This window comes from Enhydra lutris, unplaced genomic scaffold (genome assembly GCF_002288905.1).
Source record: "Enhydra lutris kenyoni isolate GAN:26980312 unplaced genomic scaffold, ASM228890v2 scaffoldscaffold37, whole genome shotgun sequence".
NCBI lineage: Eukaryota > Metazoa > Chordata > Mammalia > Carnivora > Mustelidae > Enhydra > Enhydra lutris.
Genome location: NW_019154121.1, coordinates 7306012 through 7326196, shown reverse-complemented (window position 1 = coordinate 7326196; position 20185 = coordinate 7306012). Strand labels below are relative to the sequence as shown.

Below are 20185 nucleotides of genomic sequence, written 5' to 3'. Positions count from 1 at the left end.
TCTCCTCAGCAGTAAAAATTTCAGCATTTATTGAGTACTTACTGTGTTTCAATGCCCTGAAATAAGCACCTTACATACATTATTTTATTTAATCCTTACTATATCTTTATGAGAAAGGTGATATTAAACCCATTTCATGGATGAGGAAATTGAATCAGGCAGGTTCCTTAGGCAAGGTCTCTCAAGTAAGTGAAGGAAGCAGGATTTGAACCCTGGTTGGTCCGACTGCCAAACCCTACATGAGTATTTCATAAGACATATATTGCCCTCTAAAGGAAGAAGCTACGGTTAGCTTTATTTTGCTAAAAACTAACTGCATATATATTACTTCAGTGTTGAAAAGAGCAATGATAATGCTCACAGGCTTATGCTTTGCCTTTAGGCCCAATGGTTCATGCTGAGGTGGGCGACTCCATCCTGATCATATTTAAGAACAAAGCCAACCGGCCCTACTCCATCTCAGCCCAAGGTATTGCAGACATGGACAGCGGAAAGCAGCTCCAAGCATCTGTCACAAAGCCAGGTAAGTTACATGGGAGATCTGCTCCATGCTGATAAGGACACTGGACTCAACTCTCTTCTGAACTTTTCTGATCTTTGAAGGCTCTTGGAAGGCTCATCTTAATGCCAACATGTTTCAGCCATCACATAGTCACTCTTAATATAGGATCATCATTCATCTAATGACCAAGTAGTTATGCTGTTTCTAGGCATCCATTAGGGACCTAAATGCGTTAAGACATAATAATAGCTGATACATATTGAATGTCATCTTTTGACAGGTGCTATGCTTTATATTTTTTAAAAAACAAAACAAATTTCATTTTCCTTACAATAGCCCAACAAGGTAGACACTAACATATGTCATTGACTCTGATACCATTGATTAGAATATCCATCATTATTCTTATCTGTTACTAAAAAAAAAAAAAAAAAAAAAAAAAAGAACACATGGCCAATTAGACTTTAGCATGCCGCTGATTGAAAGATGCATCTTGATTTGAGTTAAGTTAAAATGTAAAAAATGCACATCCTACAATTGAGGGAAATATGATATTGTTATGTCCATTTAACAGATGACTGAAGAACAGAGGGGTAAAGAACTTGACTGGGTCATACATTAGTAACAGTGAAACCTCAGTTTGTTGGACTTAGAACCTCTGCTCTTAGCCATATGTTTCTTTTGAGTTGCTTAAAATCAATTCGGAAGAAAAGAAGACAAGATAAATCATTTCAGTAGTAATGCAGATTATGCCTAATGAAATTCTAAGTGGTGAAGAGTTTCAAGAATGTATCTGGGAATGCTTACAAAAGTTTCAGAAAAGGAAAATCCATAAAGATTGATTGATTGATTGATTGATTCAGAGCAAGTAAAGTAGTATTTAGGGAAAGCTTTCTAGAAGAGGTGGAACTCTACCTGAGTTTTAAAATATATACTGAAGGGAGAGAAGGTCTCATACTTTAAAGAGCGTCCTGTAACATTTACACAGTTGAAATGTGGTTGTAGTAAATGTCAAGATCCTCTGTGACCTTCAGTTATGAAATTGAGAGCAATCATAACAATAATTAGAGGGTAATTATATTTGATTTTACTTCTCATATATATATATATGTATATATACATACATATATACAATACTAAATACTATAGTAATTGCAATAAAGGTCATATAAACCTGTAAAATGTTAAAGATGCATAGAAGGAAGAAAAGAAAACAATCTAATGCATCATGAGAAAAAATTAGCTAGATATTCCTACAAGGATGGGGTTGAGGAAAAGAAATCTTCACTGGCCACAATTCCATCCTCTCTTGCCGCTCCACACCCCACACTTCCCCCAATTCAGAAATCTGTCTTTTGCTGCTTCAAGAAATCTCTCATGAACATTCTAATGTCTGTCTATAGGGAGATACTCAAACACATTTTGGACTATCCTTCTGATGAACTATTACACAGCCATTAAATGATGTTTAAGAAGGTTTTAATGACATGGGAAAAACTTGCGGTATCATGTTAAGCAAAATACAGGTATAGAACAAAGGTTAAAAATGAAATAAACCAAAATGTTCATAATGATTGCATCTATGAGATAGTATTTTAAGTAATAGGGTGATGCTCCTTTCTACATCTTCACCTTGTTTGTACTTTCTACATTTTCTGTATTGGATGTCTCACTTTTATGAAGAAGGAACTGGTTTTAGTTGGGTCAAAAAAGCAGCTAAAGTTATTTGATGGCAAAAAGTAACTCAGGAGGGAGGAAGAAGGTGCCAGTCAGGCCTGGGGAAGGGCTCCGACAGGGCTGTGGGTCAGCTGGGGTGAGCCCTCACAGGCTGCTATGCCCTGATGGTGAGAACTGGCAAGGGACATAGTTCTTCTGTGCTGACTGGCCTTCTAAGTGTCCTTAATGGGGTTATGGGGGTAGAGGGAAGAATGATTAGAACATAGCAAAGGAGGCTTTTTCTCACTGGTACTTGGAGGGAGAGAATCCCCACAAGGGTCTCTGTCTGACAAGGTTGAAAGACTCAGGAGAGCCCAGAGATGGGGGTTGGGGGCAGGGTAGGAGGAAGAAATTAATTTCTTGCACAAAACCCAGACATGTTGGAGAATGGTTAATTCAGGCATGCATGAGATAAGCAAAGCAATCCCTCTCAAATTTCTTCTTCTCCTTTTCCTTCTTTTTCATGCGCCACTCAACATGCATGTCCTGAACATCTTCTTTTGTTTAGAACTGTGCTCCCCAGTGGGGTGAATAATGGATCATTCCAACCATAATAATACCTCCCCTTAGCCACTCGCATTGAGGACGCTAAATATCAGTGGTTTTTCTTGCAATTAACAAGGCAGAGGGGCTATTATGAAAGGTAATGGAAACTAGACCCAAGGTTATATTGCTAACCTACCGGTGGATCAGCAAATATGGAAGAGTGATATACAAGCATCATTTTTATTTTGCCTTGTGGCTTGCACTCAGCTATAGGCTGTATGTCCAGATGGGAAGGGATGGGACTTAGACAGTTCAAAAAGAGATAGCAATTTTAATTTATTTTTTTTATTAATTATTTTTATTAACATATAATGTATTATTTGCCCCAGGGGTACAGGTCTGTGAATTGTCAGGTTTACACACGACACAGCACTCACCATAAGACATACCCTCCGCAATGTCCATAACCCCACCATCCTTTCCATAACTCCCTCCCCCAAGCAACCCTCAGTTTGTTTTGTGAGATTAAGAGTCTCTTATGGGGGCACCTGGGTGGCTCAGTGGGTTAAGCCTCTCCCTTCGGCTCAGGTCATGATCTCAGGGCCCTGGGATCGAGCCCCGCATCGAGCCACGCATCGGGCTTACTGCTCAGCAGGGAGCCTGCTTCCCCCCCTCCTCTGCCTGCCTCTCTGCTTACTTGTGATCTCTATCTGTCAAATAAATAAAATATTTTTTAAAAAAAAGAGTCTCTTATGGTTTGTCTCCCTCTTGATCTCATCTTGTTTCATTTTTCCCTTCCCTATCCCACAAATGCCCCAGTCTGCCTCTCAAATTCCTCATATCAGGGAGATCATATGATAATTGTCTTTCTCTGACTGACTTATTTCAGTCAGCATAATACCCTCTAGCTCCATCCATGTTGTTGCAAATGGCAAGATTTCATTCTTTTGATGGCTGCATAGTATTCCAGTGTGTGTGTGTGTGTGTGTGTGTGTGTGTGTGTGTGTGTACACACCACAAGGAGATAGCACTTTAAATGTGGCTTTCATTTGAGACTTTTACAATGTGATTATCTTGCTAATGTATGTGAGTTTATTTGTGACTCCTCTGCAAGGCTCTGGGTCAGCCACAGGGGATGCATAGATGTGGTGCCTGGCATTCATTTGTTGTAGCATACGTATGAATGAACATTTATTAACTGCCTTCAATGTGAGGCACTAACCTAGGTATTTTATTTTATTTAATCTTAACAGCAATCTGAAAAGTGGGATGACTAATCCCCTTTACAAGTGAGGAGACTAAAGGTCAGTGAAGTTAAGTAGTTTGTCAAAAGTTAGACAAATAGGAAGTGATAGGGTTGAGATTTGGAACTAAGTCTCTCTGATTCTCTCCGGTTCTAAATAGATATCATGGGTCTGCACAATAGAATCAACTGAGAAGCTTTTTTAAAAAATACTGATGCCCTATTCCTAGACTCCAGATACTTTAATTTAATTGGTTTGCAATGAGACCTCAGCAGTAAGAGTTTATAAAGCTTCTTAGTGAGTCAATCAGAAATCAAGGCTGAGTCCCACAGTAACTCAAGTGTACTCAAGCCTAGCTCTTGGGAGGGAGATATGAAATTTGAGGAGAAAAAACAGTGAGGAATACAATAAGTTTTCATGTCTTGAGTAAACATCCGTTGATAACAGAAAGGTCAAATTAGAAAGAAATTTGTAGTCTGGAATGAAAAATCTGCCATTTTGCAAATTCAGAAAATCAAGATGTAGGTTTAATTGGAACATTTATAATGGATGAGTAATTCTCCCTAGCAATAAACATTAACCAAAATATATAAAGATCTGTTTGTTATTTCTTCAGGTAAAACATCTGAAACAAAGGTAACACTAATAAATTCTTTCTATTTCTTCTCATTTGCTTCAGGAGAAATAAACACGTACAGGTGGAATGTCCCTAAAAGATCTGGTCCAGGACCAAATGACCCAAATTGTATTCCATCAGTTTACTATTCAACAGTAAACTTTGTGAAGGTAAGACTGAGAAAGAAACCAAAATGCTTTAAGTAATATGGCTTTAAATCAATTATTCAAGTTTTCACAACTTGGATGAATATATGCGAAGAGTGTAATGGTTGAGAGCAGAAATTTCAAACTATGGCCATGCACATTTGTTAACATCGTCTATGGTTGAGTTGAGTGGTATTAAGAAAACAAAATTCAAATGAGTAGATTTTAGAGGTCTCGGGCTTTATTCAACAATTCATGATTTGGGCAGCTTCCTTTCTACAGATAGAAAGGATCTCTGAAGAACTGTACAAAATGAACGACTTGTATAGGCAGAAGGGGGCAAAACAAGGAAGTTACTAGCAAAGAGTGGATAGTTTATGGCAGGGTCACCTTCCTTTAAGGGATAGCAGGGGTCTGTCAAGCAGATTACCTCACTAGTGCTAGTGATTGACTAGTTTAAGATTCTGTTCCTGGGAGAGATTGAAACTGGAATTAACCTAGGAAGTAAGTCTTGGTTTGGTGATATGGGTTTAGCACAAGTGACTCCATTATGTACCTGTTGTCTTTTTTTTTTTTTAAGATTTTATTTATTCATTTGACAGACAGAGATCACAAGTAGGCAGAGGCAGGCAGAGAGAGAAGAGGAAGCAGGCTCCCTGCTGAGCAGAAAGTCCGATGTGGGGCTCGATCTCAGGACCCTGGGACTGTGACCTGAGCCGAAGGCAGAGGACTTAACCCACTAAGCCACCCAGGCACCCCTGTCATGATGCTTTTTGTTGAATCTCTGTGGTATTCATAGGTCACAGATTCGGGTTTACATTTCTTAAGTTGGTCATTCTCTTCATTCTTTTTTCAATGTTCCAGTCTTAGTGAGACCATTTGCTCATTTAGCAGCTATGAACGTGCATTTCAAGTTTTTGAGGGAATACAGTGCACCAGGGAGACTACTGTGATGATTATAAGCAGAACAATCCCCACTTTCTGGTGTGCACTTTGGAGCCAGGATCCCCAAGGCAAACCAATCAAAATAAAATGAGTCAAAGAAAGACCAGATTGAAGCAGTCACTTTCTAAAGCCAAGTGGCTTATTCAGTGGTTTTGTGTATCTGAGTTTCAACTTCCCAAGAAATGCTATCCAGGTGCAAGTGGTGGTGTCCACAGCACAAACACCTCCTTGTTCAGCTAAAAGATAATAAAAGGCTATCCTATGATCCAGGACAACTTTGGCCTTGCAAAGATGGGGACTGCTCGTGAGATCTTTTTGTGATTGGGGCTGATCTGATTCAGATAATCAGAAGAATGTAGGGGGGCAAATGTCTTATGATTTGTATATGCATTTGTGTTTAACTGAACAAAGTACAGTCATAACTAGAGAAAGGAAAAACAAAACATGGATATTCTGACCATAAAAGTTGGACTTTGTAAGTGATTCCTAAGTAGTGGTGGTGGGGGTCAATTAAGAATAAAAGAAAAACTGGTCAGAGGGTGGACCACAGGGTCTTTAGCATCATAGTCTTTGAAGACAAATCCAGCAGTCTGAAACCTTAACCCCACCTTAACAAGGGCCTGGAAGATATAGATGATGGTGTTATCTTTCCAGACCAATACCAGAGTAAAGGAAAGAAAAAGAAGGAAGAGTTTCATGTTTAGTTAAAGTATGAAGCTTTGATGTGGTATCTTGGTTGGAAACAGTCTACCTTAACATAGGCTATTTCTTTTCCTAGTCAATTTGATTTGGAAATCTCCAACGTTTGTACAGAACCAGATGACAGGTAGAGCCTTCTTCAGCTCAGTAATCAGGAGCACTTGATAAGCTCTTCCCTTGAGCCTCAGTCTTACAAAAATATCAGAGTACAATAATAACTCTCTGTGAATAATTAAAGACTTTAACATTATCCATGGTTAAAGGTATAATGAGAGTTCATTATCATGGAATTCACAAGGAAATTTGGTTATTTCTGTAACATACAACATTATAAAAATAATAACTGGAATTATACTGATAACATGATATTAGGATGTATCAAATTTCTAGGAATTTTACACAATTTCTAGAACATTTATAATATGTATCTGTACAAATATAATATAAAGAAGGCTTAACATTACTTCTTATTTCGTAATGTTTCCCATGTGATTTAATGTATCAAATTAGTGCAACATCTCTCTTCTAATAAGGAGAGAGAGGAAATCTTTTTTTTTTTAAGATCTATTTATTTACTTGAGAGGGAGAGAAGGTGAAAGGGGAGGGGCAGAGGGAAAACCCCAAGCAGACTCCCCACTGAGTGTGGAGCCTGATGCATGGCTCAGTCTCATGACCCTGAGATCACAACGTGAGCCACAACCAAGAGTCAGATGCTCAACTGTCTGAGCCACCCAGGTGTCCTAAGAACAAATCTTTTGAAATGTTCTAGGGACCCTCTCAAAATATCTTAAAAGTTGGTTCATGGCCAAAAAGACTCCATTTAAAATTTGATTTGGGGAAAGTTTCTCAAAAATATCAAAAGGTTAATACTTGGCCAGGGGCTCCTGGGTGGCTCCGTTGTTCAGAGTCTGCCCTCGGCTCAGGTCATGATCTCAGGTTCTCAGGATCGAGCCCCGTGTCAGGCTCCCTGCTAGACAGGAAGCCTGCTTCTCCCTCCACTCCCCCTGCTTGTGTCTCCTCTCTCGGTGTCTCTCTCTCTGTCAAATAAATAAATAAAATCTTAAAAAAAATACTTGGCTAAATAGGATCATAGTTTGCTGTGAAACAGTAAGTAGTTTTCCATTTAACCAGAGTCATAAGTCTGCACGAGGCAAATACAGAATGATAAATAGTTCTAAGAAAATCTTAGCTCTTTTCGTAGAGAAGACTCAGTTCTCTTACATATTTAATGTTGATAAAGACAACATTAAATATAGAATATTATTTTGGTAAGACAGAATCTTTGTTTTCTAGGCAGATTACTTCAAAGGTAAAACACATACACACACAACCATTACTATTGTTTATCAAGAGCAAACCAGTCATCCAAGAAAACTGTCTTTTTAACAGAGAGGAAACCAAATTCTAACTTCATACCAGTGTATTTTTTTTAAAGCGTGATTAACAAACTATTAGTTATAGGGTCAATATACTGACTCAACAATTCTATGTATCACTCAGTGCTCACCACAATAAGTACTAGTCACCACCTGTCACCTACAACATTATTACAATACTATTGTAATAATGTTTGTGATAATATGTATGTAACATTTCCTATGCTGTATTCTTCATCTCCTAGATTTATTTATTCTATAACTGGAATTTTGTTCCTCATAATCTCCTTCATCTAGTTCACCCAACCCCCCCCATTGCCTCTCTGACAACTACCAGTTTATTTTGTTTTTAAGGGTCTCAGTTTTTGTTTATTTGCTTATTTGTTCTTTGTTTCTTTCTCTGTTCATTTGTTTTATTTTTTAGATATTTTTTCTTACTTTCTAGAAGTGAAATCATATGATATTTTAATTTCTCTGACATATTTTTCTTAGCATATTACCCTCCAGTTTCATCCATATTGTCATAAATGACAAGGTCTCACAAATCTTTTTTACAGGCCTAGTTATGTGTGTGTGTGTGTGTGTGTGTGTGTGTATAAAATCGTCTTTATCCATTCATCTATAAATAGGAACTTGGGTTGCTTTCAAATCTTGACTATTGTGAATATGATTCAATAAACATAGGGGTGTATATATCTTTTTGATACCCAGTAGTGGAATTACTGGAACATATGGCATTTCTGGTTTTAATTATGAGGAACCTCCTTACTGTTTTCCACGGTGGCTGCACCAATTTACATTCCCACCAATGGTGCAAGAGAGTTCCTATTTCTCCACATCCTCACCAACACTTGTTATTTCTTATCTTTTTGATTCTAGCCCTTCTGACAGTTGTAAGGTGATATCTTGTCATTGTTTTCATTTGCATTTCCTTGATGACTAGTGATTTTGAACATCTTTCATGTGTCTGTAGTCCATCTGTATATCTTCTTTGGAAAAATGTCTACTCAAATCCTCTGCACATTTTAAAATTTGATTGTTTGCTTTTCGGTGTTGAGTTGTTTAAGTTCCTTATATATTTTTAATATTAACTCCTTATTAAAGATAATTTGCAAATATCTTCTCCCATTTAGTAGGTTGCCTTTTCATTTTGTTATTGGTTTCATTGATTGTACAAAAGCTTTTTATTTTGGTGTAATTCCAATTTTTTTTTTGCTTTTGTTCCTCTTACCTGAAAGATATACCTAGAAAAATGTGCTATGGCTAATGTCAGAGATTTTACTGCCTGTGCTCTCTTTAAGGATTTTTATGGGTTCATCTCACATTTAGGTCTTTAATCCATTTCAGTTCATTTTTGTGTGTGGAGTAAGAATGTTTCATTCTTTTGCATGTAGCTGTTCGGTTTTCCCAACACCATTTATTGAAGAGACTGTCTTTTCCCCATTGTATATCTTTCCCTCTTTTATCATAGATTAATTGATCATATAATCATAAGTTTATTTCTAGTCTCTCTATTCTGTTCTATTGATCTATGTCTCTATTTCTGTGCCAATATCATACTAGTTTGATTACTACAGCTTTGTAATATAGCATGAAATCTGGGATTGTGATATCTACAGTTTTGTTCTTTCTCAACATTTCTTTGATTTGTAGTATTTTGTGGTTACATACAGATTTTAGTTCATTTGTACTAGTTCTGTAAAAGATGCTATTAATATTTTGATAGAGATTGTGTTGAATCTGTAGATCGCTTTGGGTAGTATAGACATTTTAACAATATTTATTCTTCTAATCCATGAGCATGGAATACCTTTCCAGTTGTGTCATCCCTAGTTTCCTTCATCATTGCTTTATAGTTTTCAGAGTACAGGTCTTACACATCCTTGGTTAAATTTATTCCTAAATATTTTGCTCTTTTTTGGTACAATTGTAAATGGGATTATTTTCTTAATTTCTCTTTCTACTACTTCATTATTAGTGTATAGATATGCACCAGTTTTCTGTATATTAACTTTGCTTTCTGCAACTTTGCTGAATTCATTTATCAGTTCTAATAGTTCTTTGGTGGAGCCTTTAGGGTTTCCTATATGTAACATCATGTGATCCATAAATAGTGACAATTATACTTCTTCCTTATCAATTTGGATGCTTTTTATTTCTTCTTCTCATCTCATTGCTATGGCCAGGGCTTCTGGTACTATGTTGAGTAGAAATGGTGAGAATGAATTTTTTTTTGTCTTGTTCATGATGTTAGGTTCATGAACTAACTCTGAACTTTGTTCAGAGTTTTTATCATAAATGAATGTTGAATCTTGTCAAATGCTTTTTCTGCATCTATTGAGATGATTATATGGTTTTTATCATTTCTTTTATAATATGATATATCACATTGATTGATTTGCAAATATTGAACCATCCTTGCATTCCTGGAGTAAATCCTGCTTGATTGTGGGGAATGATTTTAACTTTAATGTTGAATTCTGTTTGCTAACATGCTGTTAAGGATTTTTATATCCATGTTCATCAGAGATACTGGGATGTAGGTTTTTGTTTTGTTTTGCTTTGTTTTATAGTGTCTTTGTCTGGTTTTGGCATCAGGATAACATACAGATCTTGTCCACTTATGAGCCCATGGCAGCCTCAGGCAGGCACCTCAACAGCACAGGGACAAACCCTCCCCTGTGCATCCATAGCAGACAAAGCAGATCCTTACAGCTTACTTCTCTGAGGGCAGACACATTTCTGCCACAACAGTACAGGCACACAACCCACATAGGAGACACCCCTGTATCACCTGGTTCTGGTGACCAGGGTGTGCTACAGGACCTCTTCTACAAAGGCCACTACTTTCAAGAGCAGGGATGTGGTTGGCTTCCCTACTACATAGAAACAAACACAGTGTTAGACAAAATGAAGAGACAGAGAAATATGGGCCAAATGAAAGAATAAGACACAATCACAGCAAAAGAGCTAAATGAAATGAGATAAGCAATATGCCTAATAAAGAATTCAAACTAATGGTCATAAAGATACTGGATTTAAGAGCAGATGAACTCAATGAACACTTCAACAGAGAGATAGAAAATACAAAAAGGAACCAGTCAGCAATGAAGAATTCAATAACTGAAATTTAAAAAAAATATATATACACTACAGGGAATCAACAACAGAGTACAGGATGCAGAAGAATGGGTCAGTGATCTGGAGGACAGAGAATGGAAAGCAACTAAGCAGAAAAATTTTAAAAAGAATAAAAAGAATAGTAAAAATTAGGATATGTTAAGGAAACCCAATGACAACATCAAAAATGACACTACTCACATTATAAGGATCTCAGAGGAAAAAGAGAAAGGGGAGCTGAAAATTTAATTGAAGAAATAATAGCTGAAAACTTCCCAAATCTGGGGAAGAAAACGGACATCCTGAACTAAAAAGCACAGAAGCTTCTAGTAAGATTAACCCAAGGAAGTCCACAGCAAGACACATAATAATTAAAATGGCAAAAGTAATGATAAAGAGGGGATTTTAAAAGCATCAAGAGAAAAGAAAATAGTTACATACAAGGGAAATTCCATAAGGCTCTCACCTGGTTTTTCAGCAGAAACTTCCCAGGCCAGAAGAGAGTGGCATGATATATTCAAAGTGCTAAAAGGAAAAAAACCTGCAACTAAGAATACACTACCCAGAAAAGTTATCATTCACAGTAAAAGGAGAGATAAAGTGTTTCCCTGACAAACAAAAGTTAAGAAGTTTATCACCATTATACCAGCTTTAGGAGAAATGTTGAAGGAAATTCTTTGAATGAAAAGAAAAAGCATAACCAGAGGAAAACTCTGAAAGGAAAGACTTTCACAGGTAAAAGCAAACATATATTATAGGTAGTAGATTAATCACTTATAAAGTCAGTGTGAAGATTAAAACAGAGAAGTAGCAAAACTGATTATATCTACAAAAATCAGCCAAAGGAAACACAAACTAAAAAGATGCAAAATACGAAATCATATACATTATAAGTGGAAGGCAGTAGAAATATGTTACTTTTAGAATATGTTTGAATTTAAGCAACCATCAACAACATAAACTGCTATGTACATAAGATATCATATATAAATGTAATGGTAACCACAAATAAAAAACCTATAATTGATTTAAAAAATGAAGAGAAAGGAATCCAAACAACACTAAAGAAAGCCATCAAACTATAAGGGAAGAAAGGAAGAGAAGAAAGAATACAAAAGAACTAAAAAACAGCCAGAAAACAGTTAACAAAAGGGTAATAAGTACACACCTATCAATAATTTCTTAAAATATAAATGTAATAAATGTTCCAATTAAAGACATAGGATGCCTGAATGGATTTAAAAAAAAAAAGACCCATCCATATGCTGCTTACAAGAGATTCACTTCACACCTAAAGACATACAGAAACTGAAAGCAAAGAGCTAGAAAAGCATACCAAGCAAATAGAAGTGAACAAAAAAAATGGACAGGCAATACTTATATCAGATATTTTGGCTTTTTTTTTTTTGGACAGATATATAGACTTCAAAAGAAAGACTGTAGTAAGTGGCAAAAAAGGTCATTGCACAATGATAGAGGGAACAATCCAAGAAGAGGATAAAATAATGTAAATATTTATGCACTGAACATAGAGTACCTAAATAAATAAAGCAACAGACATAAAAAGAGAAATTGACATAATACAATAAGAGTAGGGGACTCTAGTACCCCACTTACATCAGTGGATAGATCACCCAGACAGAAAATAAACAAGGAAATGGTGGCTTTGAACAACACATTAGACCAGCTAGAACTAACAGATATGTACAGAACATTTCAAACCCAAACAGCAGAACACACATTCTTTTCAAGTGCACATGGAACATTCTCCAGGACAGATCATATGTTAGGACACAAAACATGTCTCAATAAATTTAAGAAGATTGAAATCATATCAAGCATCCTTTCTGACCACAACTATATGAAATTAGAAATCAAGTACAAGAAAAAAATCCTGAAAAGAATGCAATTACATGGAGGCTAAAAATATGATACCAAACAATAAACAAGTCAATCAAGAAGTCAAAGAGGAAATACAAAAAATAAATGGAGACAAATGAAAATGAAGATACAATGGCCCAAAATCTTTGGGATGCAGCCATAGCAGTTTTAAGAGGGAAGATAATAGCAATACCTCAAGAAGCAAGAAAAATCTCAAATAATTTAGCCTTACCCCTAAAGGAACTAGAAAAAGAACAATGACCAACACTAGTAGAAGGAAGGAAATAATATAGATCAGAGTAGAAATAAGTGAACTAGAGACTAAAAAAATAAATAAATAAGTAGAAAAGATCAATGAACCCTGGAGCTGGTTCTTTGAAAAGATTGACAAAATTGATAAACCTTTAGCCAGACACATTAAGAGAAAAAGAGAGAGGACTCAAATAAAATCAGAAATGAAAAAAGAGAAATAACAACTGACATCACAGAAATGTAAAAGATTATAGGAGAATATTATGAAAAATTACTGTAAAAATTGGACAACCTAGAAGAAATGGATAAATTCCTAGAAACATATAACTTCCAAAACTGAATCAGAAAAATAGGAAATTTTAACAGACAAATTACTGGTAATGAGAATCTGTAATCAAAATACTCCCAACAAACTAAAGTCTGTTACTTCACACATGAATTCTATGATACATTTAAATGAGAATTAATATCTATTCTTCTCAAACTATTCCAAAAATAGAAGAGGAAGGAAAACTTCCAAACTCATTCTACAAGGCCAGCATTATCCATATATTGTGTACTTTTGATATTAAAAATTTTTTAACTTAAATTTATTATAGTCTGAGCCAGCATGACTCACATAAAAATTTCTTTCCCAAGATTCCCTTCTACAAACCTTCTACAACTTCCTTTTTTACATCCAAATTTTGTCCTTTGCTTTTCCTCTTCCTTATTCTGAAATAATCAGCCTCATTCTAGGACAAAATTACTTTCTTTTCCCTCAACAAAAATGCATCTCCATTTCTCATACCTTCTTCTACCAAAAACACACAGCCTAGTTTCCTTACAGAGTCATTTCCCTTATTGTTTCTAGTAGCTTGAATATATTTAATTTTTAACCATTAATCACCATAATTTCTAGTGAAAATAAAAAAATAAACAATTGTTAACTGTCTTTTACACTAGCATTCTGTGGTTTGACAAATTTATAGATGCATTTCAAAATTTATAGAAATATATTCTACCTCAAAGTAAATTTTTCAATGGGGCATACAACTTGTTTATTAATAAACCCAAATATCTTAAGTTTCTTGTTCATAAGAAGCAAAAAAAGTAAGTAAACCCATGTTCAGTAATTAGCATTTCTGTATTTTATCTGGAAATGATCTAGATATTAAGTTATTATTCATCATTTCATTTCACTTAGCAAAACTCTAAAGTTTTAAGTTATCAAAAAGATGTGAGGAGACTATTTAAGTAGACATACCATAAAATACCACTATTGCTTAAAGGTTCACCTAAATATCACCAGCATTTTTCACAGAGTTAAAACAAACCGTCCTAAAATGTGTATGGAAACACAAAAGACCCTAAGTAGCCAAAGAATCTTGAAAAAGAAAAAAAAAAAAAGCTGCTTGTACCACAATTCTGGACTTTGGACACTATTACAAAGCTGTAGTCATCAAGACACCATCGTACTGGCACAAAAAACAGACAGATAGATCCATGAAACAGAATAAAAAACCCAGAAATGGATCCAGAACTATAAGGTCAACTAATCTTTGACAAAAAAGGAAAGAGTATCCAGTGGAAAAAAGACAGTCTCTTCAACAAATGGTGTTGGGAAAACTGGACAGCCACATGCAAAAGAATGAAACTTACCACTTTCTTACATCATATACAAAATTAAATTCAAAAATGGATGAAAGACCTAAATGTGAGACTGGGAACCATCAAAATCCCAGAGAACACAGGCAGCAACCTCTTTGACATCATCCGTAGCAACTTCTCACTAGACAGGTCTCTGGAGGCAAGGGAAACAAAGGCAAAAATGAATTGCTGGGATTTCATCAAGATAAAAAGCTTTTGGGGGTACCTGGGTGGCTTAGTTGGTTAAACATCTGACTCTTGATTTTGGCTCAGGTCATGATCTCAGGATTGTGAGATGGAGTCCCCTTATCAGTCTCCATGCTCAGTATAGAATCTGCTTGAGATTCTTTCTCTCTCTCTCTCTTTTTCTCCATCTACCCATCCTCCTACTATCCTAAATAAATAAATAAAATCTTTGTTTTAAAAAAAGGCAAAGGAAACAACAGAACTAAAAGGCAACCTACAGAATGGGAGAAAATGCAAATTCACATCTCTGATAAAGGGTTAGTATCCGAAATATATAAAAACTTACCCAAACCAACACCCAAAAAAACCAAATAATCCAGTTAAGAAATGGTCAGAAAACATGAACAGACATTCTTCCACAGAAGACATACAGATGGCCAACAGACACATGGAAAGATACTCCATATCACTCATCATCAGGGAAATACAAATCAAAACCAGGATGAGATACCACCTCTCACCTGTCAGAATGGCTAAAATCAACAACACAGGAAACCCCAGATTTTGGCAAGGATGCGGAAAAGGGAAACCCTCTTGCACTGTTGGTGGGAATACAAGCTGGTACAGTCATTCTGAAAAACAGTATGGAGGCTCCTCAAAAACTTAAAAATAGAACTACTTTATGATCCAGCAATTGCTCTGTTAGCTATTTATCTAAAGGATATAAAAATACAGATTCAAAGGGGTGCATGCCATCCAATGTTTATAGGAGCATGATCAACAATGGCCAAACTATGGAAAAAGCCCAAATGTCCATTGATTAATGAATAGATAAAGAAGATGCGATGTGTGTGTGTGTGTGTGTGTGTGTGTGTGTGTGTGTGTGTGTTGGAATATTACTTGACCATCAAAAAGAATGAAACCTTGTCATTTATAATGACATGGCTGGAGCTAGAGAGTATTATGCTAAGGGAAATAAGTCAGTCAGAGAAAGACAAATACCTATGATTTCACTCAGATGTGGAACTTAAGAAACAAAACAGATGAGCATAAGGGAAGGGGGGAGAGAGAGAGAGGGAAGCAAACCATAAGAGACTCTTAACGATAGAGAACAAACTGAAAGTTGATGGAGGGGAGCAGAGGAAACGGGCAAATAGGTAATGGGTATGAAGGAGGGCACTTGTCGTGATGAGTACTGGGTGTTATATATAAGTGATGAATCCCTGAATTCTGCTCCCGAAATAATATTACACTATAGTTAACTAACTAGAATTTAAATAAGAACTTCAAACATTAAGAAAAGTTCACCCAAAAACTCTAATTCCAGTTACATCTATTAAATTCACTTGTTTTTTAACAATCATGTTTAGACTACTTATGAAAATTTCATCATACAAATTATTTTTCTTGTTAACAAAATTCTTAACAGAGGTAATGTAGACTTATTTAATTAATAAACCCAGGTAAAATAAAAGTTGTAGGTCTGCATTATTGAATGTTAATAATTCTAAAGACATGTACATTTTAATTAAGCTATCAGACTTAATTAGCTTTAATACTGAATACTTTTCCCAGATCACATGAACCCAGAAAGCATTTGGGTTAATTTCTATTATATTTTTGAGAATTTTATTTTTTTAAAAAGATTTTGTTTATTTATTTATTTGACAGACAGAGATCACTAGTAGGCAGAGAGGCAGGCAGAGAGAGAGGAGAAAGCAGGCTCCCTGCTGAGCAGAGAGCCCCATGCAGGGCTCAATCCCAGGACCCTGGGATCATGACCTGAGCCAAAGGCAGAGGCTTTAACCCACTGAGTCACCCAGGCACCCCATATTTTTGGGAATTTTATAAATACTTAATTCATTTAAGTATTTAATTTTCTTTAAGTCAATTAAATAGAGCTCTTTTACAAATTCATTTTGGCAATATTATCTACCACACACGCACACACACACACACACACACACACACACACATACACACACAGAGATATAAACAGATCTTATAGATTCTGTTTTAAATGTTGCCATGAATCAAGCACAATAATACAAAATCCAATAGTTATAAAAGATGTTAGATCTAAATTGTGTTACTGATAGATGGAAGAAGTTAAGGTTACCTATTAAGATGTTCAAAGCTTTTTATTACTATTTGTGGAGAAGACACGATTTTTCATTTGCCCAAGTTCCAAAGAAACTCCCCACCTCCTTGTTTTTCCTCTGATAAGAATTATCTCCATGAAGTTTGTATTTCAAAGAGATGACTAGATAAGAGTTCCTGGAGAACACCAGGTAGAATATTTCCAGTCTCAAGCACAGGGAAAGAATGCCAGTTTTTCCAAAAGAACTGGCAGAACTATTTCCTGAGGTCAGAACTTTTACAGTATTTGCAAGCTTTTTGTAATAAATAGATGAGGTTTGGGGGATTGGTAAATTGGTAATAGGTGGATTTTGAATTGTTTCTAGAACTGCATTTTTGGTTTTGTCAAGATTTGTGAAATAAGGGTAATTGCTTTAATTCCTCAAAGAATTGGGTTGCAGCCTAAATGATATCAAGGGGCTGATGTACCCACCTAACCTCATTATTTTCAATTTGGCTTTTTAAAAATATATGTCATGGGGCGCCTGGGTGGCTCAGTGGGTTGGGCAGCTGCCTTCGGCTCGGGTCGTGATCTCAGGGTCCTGGGATCGAGCCCCGCGTCGGGTTCTCTGCTCAGCGGGGAGCCTGCTTCCTCCTCTCTCTCTGCCTGCCTCTCTGCCTGCTTGTGATCTCTCTCTGTCAAATAAATGAATAAAATCTTTAAAATAAAATAAAATAAAATAAAAATATTCAGGAGAGGATTTCCAGCTAAGATGAAAATAAAAAGATATCTATGGATTTAGAACTGTTTGTCTCTGGAATGTTTTAGTAAATCTTTCTACAAATGCTTGAGATGTTTTTCTTTCCCTCTGGATACATCATTTCATTTTTGCCAGGCAATCTAAAAATAATTCTCTCAGGGTCTCATTATCAGCTTCCAATCTGGTCAACTTCTTGCCACAGAACTACTTTAAAAATTCTTGTAAATATCTTGTCACCTTTCAGCCAGGAAAATATTTCTGGCAGTACTGAATACTCCTTGTATAGAAAAGCAGTCCCTGAAGAGGGTAAAAGATACTAATTTCCCAAGATCCAAAGTCACACGCAAAGATAGGCAAGAGAAAGAAATGTCAACCTGCATGTCCCAGGCAGGCAGAAAGCCAAGTCAAGATCTTAGGACATAAAAGAAACAGGAAGGCAATAGTTGTCCCTGGGAGAGAAATGATCAATAACCAACAGGTATGGATTTGGAAAGGAAAGGACAAAGTGAAGTTTTATTTTCCTTTCTTAACTGGACACTATAGACAGATGTTCAGGAGACCTGACTCTTGGTAAGAACTCTTACCCTATTCTGACTTTTGCCAGTTTTCTCAGGATCCCCACTGTAGGCTCCACTCTCTACTAGGATTTGGCAAGGTTTTTCATTCATTTTAATTTTAGTTTCCCCTGGGCTTTTTAAGGGAATAATGTAACAGTTTACAAAAAAATCTGTCAGGGTCTTATCAATTCTGGAGGTGGAGGGCATTATGAGGGGCTCTTCTTTGTAGGTAAATATGGGGGCATTTGAGTGGATATTGAAGAATTTGCACAAAACCTATGAGGATGGTTTTTCTCCTTATGTCTCAGTTGATTACAAATGAGACATCAATTTCTGGGCCAGTGTTTTGATGAAGGACTCCAGGGAGCATGTAATGAAGAAGTCCTAAGTATTGTTTCAGATACCTTTTGCATCTTTAATTTTTCATTAGACTTTTGCAAAGACAATTTGCATGAAGTTATTTTGGAATCTTAAAGCCTTTTGGAAGCTTTTAAATCCCAATTAAAATAGGTATCCCATTCTCTCTGCTTGATTTGGAAACCCTTGTTTGTAAGTGTACTTCTTAAATCAATGATCTTGTCTCATTGGAATGTTCCCCATGATGGCCATTGTAATTCTAGGTTGTCTTTAGTTAGATTTTGCCATTTTAGTAGTATTTATAGCTTCTGTGGCTGTAGTTTCAAGACATAAAATAAGTAGATGTTCCAGAAGGTGGTATGCTCAACTCTTTGAAATTTGAGGGTCTCTCTCTCTCTCTTTCTCTCTCTCTCTCTTTTTCAGCTAAGCCTTTGGGTCTCTTGGAGTCAAACTAATACCCACAGGGGCTGTGCCACTGGGTTGGGGATTATGTGGTGTTTTACACTGTGCCTTGTTACTTGGACATTTTCTTGAGGTTTATGAATGACTGAGTGTCAATCTAACCTGTTCTGTGACCAACTTATTCTACCACAAGAGTCTTAGAGTTTAGTAGCAGATGCTCTAACAGCTTTTAAGTGCTCAATCCATGCCCACCAATTTTGTAGCTTTTGACTTCCAAGATTCCATTAGCAATAGCCTTTATCTACACAAAACAAGTAAAACAAAATTCTATTTTGGACCAAGCCCAGCTTTCAAGTTAGATCCAGTCCAACTCCAACCAGTAACGACCAGCAGTTCCCAATGTGGAATTTGGGGACTGAACCAAGGGCTGGGGATTCCAGTCCAATGGAGAACTGTGGAAAGCTAATTAGAGTGGGAGCTTGACACAAGAGAGTGGAGCTCAGAACCAAGGAGAACCTATGCACAGCCCTCAGAATGGTCAGAAAGAGAATTCAGAGGGTCTGCAGGTATCATGCCTGTTTCTCACTGTTCCTGAAAGCCATCAGGAGTGTTCTTTGGATTCCATCACTGCTACCAATTCTCTTAAAAAACAAAACTCAACTGAGTACACTCTAGAGTCTTACAGGCTTTATTCAATAACTTATGAATCAAGGAGCATCCCACCTAGCAGATAGATCAGAGCTCCAAAGAGCTGCACAGAATGAAAGACTTTCATAAGCAGAAAGGGATGGGATAAGGAAGTTACTAGTGAAAAATGGATTATTTGTGGCAAGGTCACCTTCCTTTAGGGGATGGCAGAGGTTTAAGAAGCAGATTACCTCATTGGTCATGACCAGGTAACTCCAGATTAAGACTCCACTCTGAGGAGAGGTTGAAATGGTAATTAAGTTAGGTATTAAATCTCAGTTTGGTGATGTGAGCTTTGCATAAGTGACTCCATTTGGAGTTTATTATCTCTTTGTAAACAGTAGTTATTACAGAAACAGTATGGCCAGCAAAGTAAAAAAAGTATTTACTATCTGGTGCTTTACCAAAAAAAGTTTGCCAAACCTTGATCTAAAATATGGGTTAAAAAAAACAACAACAAATAAAATCCCTGTGTGTCAGTTACCAAATTTAGAACTTACACTACATCAAAAATTAATGATCTACTACATATTGGCTAATTGAA

The 20185-nt window shown here is 36.3% G+C and overlaps 1 protein-coding gene across 1 annotated transcript in view; it reads left to right on the top strand.

Annotated features, from left to right (window-relative positions):
• LOC111154503 (hephaestin like 1) overlaps positions 1-20185 on the top strand; it is an 88757-nt gene that overhangs the window by 58424 nt on the left and 10148 nt on the right. Inside the window, exons 14-15 of the mRNA XM_022514128.1 lie at positions 383-523; positions 4628-4734. Coding sequence (XP_022369836.1) covers positions 383-523; positions 4628-4734 — 248 coding nt within the window. The remainder of the gene's footprint in view (positions 1-382; positions 524-4627; positions 4735-20185) is intronic.